Raw genomic sequence first — 6,777 nt, forward strand, 5'->3', positions numbered from 1 at the left:
ATCATCATCATCATCATCATCATCATCATCATCATCATCATCATCATCATCATCATCATCATCATCTGAGACCTAGTTGTCTTTTGCATTATAGAAAGGAACATTTTTGGTGACTCTCATCCAGTGCAAACTATGTGAGTGGAAAAGTAGCCTACATAGATTTTGAGTTGGCTGAGCTAAATGAGGGGCCAAGGAGGGAAGTCAAAGTGGAAAGGAGCCCATGGAGCTGCTGGGATCCCATGAAAATGTAAAGAGTTGGAGGATGGGAATGAGATCATTTTTTAAATCCTTGTACCCCAAGTATCTTTCAGGTTGCAAGTGCTTAGTAAATATTTGTTAATTGAAGTTGGAATATGCAGGGTATGTTTGGAAAATTTCAAATATTTAAAGGCACAGTCAAGAAGACTAGTAGTAGAGATATACAAAAATTCATAGAAGACAAAATTGAAGAAAAGGATAAACAATTGGACCCACGTCATCACATATGAAAAATAAACAAAATATGAGCAACGAGCAAGGTAAATGAAGATCCTTATGCAATTAGGCAAAATTTAACATTAAATTTGCAAAGATATTTTGGTTGAAAAAATAGATTTTGCAAGTGCAGTATGGAGGCATGGCTAGGCAGTAGTTTATCTGGAAAAGATCTAGGGATCTTACTGAACTGCAAGCTCAGTATGAGTTATCAGCATGCTGTTACACCCCAAAGGCAATGTTTTCTTAAACTACATTAAGTCACAGTGGATGTGATAGGTTCATTGTATAATGGTCTAATCAGACCACATCTACAAAATTGTGTTCAGCCTTGAATGCCGTATTTTATGAAGGGAACTGATAATGTTGGTTGTTGATTGTTGGTTTTCATTCTTGAAAAGGACCAAAATGACACCACTATATTGGGGTCAAAGTACAGTTGTCTGATTGTGGCTGATCAGGCCAATAGGCACTAAGAAAGCTCTACTGCTGGTTGGGCACAAAAAGTCAATATCAACATTTGGAAAGGAGATAACTCTAAATTTGTGAATCTCAATGTTTCTTTTGATCTAATGCAATTCTACTTTGCCCACCCAGAGGAAAACAATTATGACAGTGAAGGATCCTGAGATCAGATAATATGAAAATTGATTAAAGTACCTATGAATAATTAGCCTGCAGAAAGGAATACTTAGTGGGGACATGATAGCTGTCTTCAGAAGGGCTATAAGAAAGATTATATATTTTATTCTCACCTTGGTCTGTAGGTAGAAAACTAGGAGCAATAGACAGAAAATGTAGAGTGAGAAAGTTAAGCTTGATTATCAACAACCATTTATGAAGTGTCTACTATGTAGCAGGTATGATATTACCGTGTTTTCCCAATAATAAGACACTGTCTTATTATTTTTTTTTGGAAAGAAAAACACCAGAGGGCTTATTTTTAGGGGAGGGCTTATGTTGTCCTGCCTCAGCTCTCCTCTGAGGCACTGCTCTCAATGGCGCCAGCAAGCAAATCACTGGGGAAGAACAGGATGACGCGCTCATTGCTACAGCTCTGATTGGATGCAGCTCAGAGCACGGCGTGCGTTTCACCCGGGGGGGGAGGTGCATACAGAGGGTACCGTAATGTAGCGTGTAGTGCAGGGGATCACCTTCACTACAGTAGCAATCTCAATAGGGCTTATTTTTTGGGGAGGGCTTATTTTAGAGGAATCTTACACAGTAAGGGGAGGGCTTATTTTCGGGATGGGTCTTATTATTGGGGAAACACAGTAGGTGGTGGAGATATAAACACAGAAAATGAATCAAAGAAAAAAAGAAAACTATTTTTTTAATCTTAAAACCAACTTTATTTGTTTTTATTTTTTACTTTATCAAATGCTTTATTAAATTCTAGTTCACATCATTCATTTCCACAAGATTTTGAGTTACAAATTTTCTCCCTGATTTTCTCCTACCTACCACCCCAAAATAGTGATCCCACTGGATCCTCCTCCAATCTGCTCTATCCCATATCTTCCCCCATACCCCCTCCAACTTTCCAGTAGGGCATGGCGGATCTCTATGCCCCAGTGCCTGTATATCTTCTTTCCCAGTTACATGTAAAATCATATTAACAATATATGTGTGTGTGTGTGTGTGTGTGTGTGTGTGTATTTTTAAATATTTAATTTTAAAACTTTGAATTCTGGATTCATTCCCTTCCTCCCTTGTCACCCACCCTTACTGGGAAGATAAGCAATTCAATATATGTTGTACATATGTAGCTATGCAAAACATTTCCATAGTCTATATATTGTAAAAGATTGACTATATTTCTCTCCCTCCTACCTACCTCCCACTTATTCTATTCTCTTCGTTGATCACATACCTTTTCAAAAGTGGGTGCTTCCAACTTCCCTCCCCCCAACCTGCCGTCCCTTTCATCATCCCCTCTCTCATCCCCTTTTCCCCTACTCTTCTGTAGGGTGAGATACCTTATTTAGTGTGTATGTCATTCCCTCCCTAAGTCAAATTCAATGAGAATAAGGTTGACCCATTCCCTTTTGCCTTCCTGTTCTACCCCTCCATTGCAACCATTTTCCCTTGCCTCTTCTATATGAGATAGTTTACCCCATTCTGTCTCTCCCATCTCCTCTCATTATATACCTGTTTCAACTCTTAATTTCACCTTTTAAGTATCATTCCTTCCTATTAAATTGGTTCTGTGCCTTCTATCTATGTATACCTGTACACATATATCCACACACTCACATATGTATTCATATGCCCATATACCATCCTATATATACATACATATTTCTATTCCCTTCAACTATTCTCATACTGAGAAAAGTTTTATAAGTTACAATTATTGTTTTTCCATGTAGGGATGTAAATAGTTCAACTTTTATAAGTTCCTTATGATTTCTTTTCCCTGTTTGCTTTCTCATGCTTCTCTTGCTTCTTGTATCTGAATGTCAAATTTTCTATCCAACTCTGGTTTTTTCATCAAGAATGCTTGAAAGTCCTCTATTCCACTGAATGACCATATTTTCCCTTGGGAACATGGTACTCAGTTTTTCTGGGTAGGTGATTCTTGGTTTTAATCCTATATCCTTTGACCTTCAGAATATCATATTCCAAGCCCTTTGATCCCTCAGTGTAGAAGCTACCAGATCCTGTGTTATCCTGATTGTGTTTCCACAATATTCAAATTGTTTCTTCTTGGCTGCTTGTAATATTTTCTCCTTGATCTGGGAATTCTGGAACCTGGCCATTATATTCCTAGGAGTTTTCTTTTTGGGATCTTTTTCAGGAGGTGATTCGTGGATTCTTTCAACCTTTATTTTGTCCTCTAGTTCTAAAACATAAGGGCAATTTTCCTTGAAGGATGATTTCTAGGTTATTTTTTTGATCATGGCTTTCAGGTAGTCCAATAATTTTTAAATTATCTCTACTGGATCTATTTTCCAGGTCAGTGGTTTTTCCCATGAGATATTTCACATCGCCTTCTATTTTTTCATTTTTTGGATCCATTTAATAATATCTTGATTTCTCATAAAGTCACTAGCTTCCATTTGCTCCAATCTAATTCTGAAGGAATGATTCTCTTAAGTGAACTTTTTAGATTCTTTTTCCATCCGGCAAATTCAGCTTTTTAAGGTATTCTTCTCCTCATTGGCTTTTTGAGGCTCTTTTGCCATTTGAGTTAGTCTATTTTTTAAGGTATTATTTTCTTTAGTCAGGTTGTTGACTCTCATTTCATAATTATTTTGCATCATTCTCATTTCTCTTCTCAATTTTTCCTCCACTTCTCTTATTTGGTTTTCAAAATCCTTCTTAAGGTCCTCTATGGTGTGTAACTAGCTCGTATTTTTCTTGAAAGCTTTTGATGCAGGAGTTCTGACTTTGCTGTCTTCCTTCTGTTCCATGCTTTGATCCTTTTTGTTCCCAATATAGGAGTGTAAAGTTGGATTGCTCTGCTTGCTTTGCTTCCTTTGCCTGCTCATGTTGCCACTCAACTACTTGATTTTGGGGCTTTTTGCCATAGTAGGGCTCTGCTACTGGACAGGGGAGCTTTGTCCCAATCTCTGGGTTTTCTCAGCTACCAAAGATATTAGTTGGGTGCCCTCTCTGAAGCCTCCACATGCTCTGCAAGCTGGTCATGCACCCCATGACATCCACTCTAGACCACAATCCAGATCCAAGCAGGTTAAAGCAAGAGCAATTATCCCTCAGACTAGTTGCTTGGGCCCCCTACAATCTGTAAGCCAGGAGCTGAAGCTGCCACATGGTGGAAGCTGCATGGCCACTTTACTGGCTTCTTCCTCCAGGGGATCAAGGCCAGACCACACTCCTGAGCTACCTGATCCCAAAGTCCACACTGCACTGACCTCTCACTTTGACCTTAGCATCTATGTGTTGATAATTCTGGAAACTGCCACAGCTGTTGGTGATCTGAAGTCCCTCCAGCCGGTGTCTGCTCAGGCCATCCTGAGGCTAAAACCTCAGACTCCAATGGGGCTGGGCTAGGCTCCTAACATGCTGCACTGGCTGCTTCCTTCCTGCCTTCCCTCAGTGGGAGGTTAGCTTCTCTGTGTCATTTTGTGGCTTCTGTAGCTCCAAAGTTTGTTCAGGGTTACTATTTACATGAGTTGGGGGAGGTGGAAGCTGGAGCCATGCAGAAGTCCTGTTTCTACTCAGCCATCTTGACTCCACTCCCACTAATGTAAAAAAAAAAATTCTTAACATTTAAAGTTATCTTACAGTGGAATTCTCCGTCTTTGGAGGTAGTAGACTCTTCATTACTGGAGGCCTTCAAGCAAAGTCTAGATGACCACTTGTTAGAAATATTGAGGTGCTTTCTGAGATCTTACCTACCTCTTATATTTTATGATTCTGTGTTATTATATTCTAGGTACATTGCTTGGTATATGTAAATAATATAAATAATTATCAGGAAGCATAGTAAATACATCTAAGAAATAATGAAAACAGCAGGAAAGAAGACAAATAAGTCAACATAATGTTTAATATCTTCTCTATTCTATTGGTATCTTAAAAACCTAAAAGTTAATTGTTTAAATGAATAAGTTATTTTCCCATTGATGCAACTGACATGTTTCTTTCTTTCTTGCTTTAGACAGCACAGACTGTCCTCGTGGTGGTAGTCGTATTTGGCATATCCTGGTTGCCACATCATGTGATTCACTTATGGGCTGAATTTGGAGTCTTTCCATTGACTACAGCCTCCTTCTTATTCAGAATCACAGCACATTGCCTGGCTTATAGCAATTCTTCTGTTAATCCTATAATATATGGGTTTCTCTCTGAAAATTTTAGGAAGGCTTACAAGCAAGTCTTTAAGTGTCAGATTGGCAGTGATTCACCCCAGAATGATGCTAAAGAAAACAAAAGTCGGATAGAGACCCCACCATCAACCAACTGTACCCATGTGTGAGTAAAATAAATAAGGTATTCAGGTATTGTTGGATTTCATGCAAGTGGACCAGAATTACAGAAAACAAAGCACAATCACCTCCTGGAGAAATCTGCAACTAAATCTTGATCTAAAAATTGACTTAGTTACTGAAATTCTGTGTGTACTAATTTGTAAATTCTCTTACCTTGCATTCATGAGGTTTCTTAGACCATTTAGAAAACCTTTTAGAAGATTGAATTTAAAGCAAGCAACTTCTTTCTCTTCTAAAAAGACATCACATGGAAATGAGAAAAGAAATGTTTTTTTTGCTGTATTTCTCTATAAGGAAAGTTAAATAGCATTCCCATGTATTGTTTCAATCTTCTATCAACTAACTTACTAGGATCTACCATCACAAAATCAGATGGTTGTGATGTAGATTTGAGAACAAAACTGTCACCAAAAAATGTTTAATTTCTTTGACTTCAAGAGAAGTACTTACTTTTTAGAGATTATGCATCAAGACATTTTGTAGTAGTGGAAAAAACACTGGATCTGGAGAGAGGGGATCTAAGATGAGGTTTTAACCATTTACTTATTTTGTGATCCTTGGTAAGCCATTGCAACTCTAAGGGCCTCATGTCTCTTCATATGTAATATGAAGGTGGTGATGGTGGACAAGAGAGTATTTAAGATTGAAGTTCTATGAACCTTTCTTGTTCTTGGATATACCATCAAGTTTTATTTGAATTTATGATTGTCTTGACTTTTTAAAGCAAACTTGGCACCTCCTCTTGAGTGAGACCAAGAAATTTCAACTTTATCTCCAATGGTCAGATTTATACAATATATGATGTACTTTATATCAGTGCTGAAGCATCTGCATTATCCATGTTGTGAGAGTTCTTGTCTTTGTTCTGTAGTGATGCAGAAAACTAATGTGATTTCAATAGACCAAGTAAAATGTTGATCTTTAACTTGTTAATATCTAAAGGATCTGGCAGCAGTAGGCACTTTAATTGCCTCATAATTTGTGATTTTGGTCAATGAAGTCAATGAAGCAGAATAGGCCAAATCTCAATGTAAGACCACAAATCATGTTTACCTTGTTGTTGATAGAATGTGTACATGAATCTGGAGAGTTAAATTGGTGATTCAGGGCTTTGTCCAGGTACTTTGCTGATGTATGGAAATTTTAAAAAGTGTGTGACCCCTCTTATGTCTGACCAGATTTATGTGGAGATATAGCTATGTGGCAAAGAACTGGGTGAAACATAGTTCTGTGCAATAATATTTGTTCCTAGAGGAGATAATGCTTTTTTTAAAGCTCACTAAAAATCTGGCTTAGGTTGCATTCATTTGGACAAAGATTAATCTTGGGAATGAATTTATCATTG

At 37.8% G+C, this 6,777-nt stretch overlaps 1 protein-coding gene across 1 annotated transcript in view; it reads left to right on the forward strand.

Moving 5' to 3' along the window:
- Positions 1-6,172, forward strand: part of GALR1 (galanin receptor 1) — a 41,764-nt gene extending 35,592 nt beyond the window's left edge. The window contains exon 3 of the mRNA XM_069094933.1: positions 5,102-6,172. Coding sequence (XP_068951034.1) covers positions 5,102-5,419 — 318 coding nt within the window. The 3' untranslated portion in view covers positions 5,420-6,172. The remainder of the gene's footprint in view (positions 1-5,101) is intronic.
- The last annotated feature ends 605 nt before the right edge of the window (positions 6,173-6,777 follow it).

Source organism: Petaurus breviceps, unplaced genomic scaffold, assembly GCF_028583685.1.
Source record: "Petaurus breviceps papuanus isolate PSGF00001 unplaced genomic scaffold, PetGlider_PUasm1.0 224, whole genome shotgun sequence".
Classification (NCBI taxonomy): domain Eukaryota; kingdom Metazoa; phylum Chordata; class Mammalia; order Diprotodontia; family Petauridae; genus Petaurus; species Petaurus breviceps.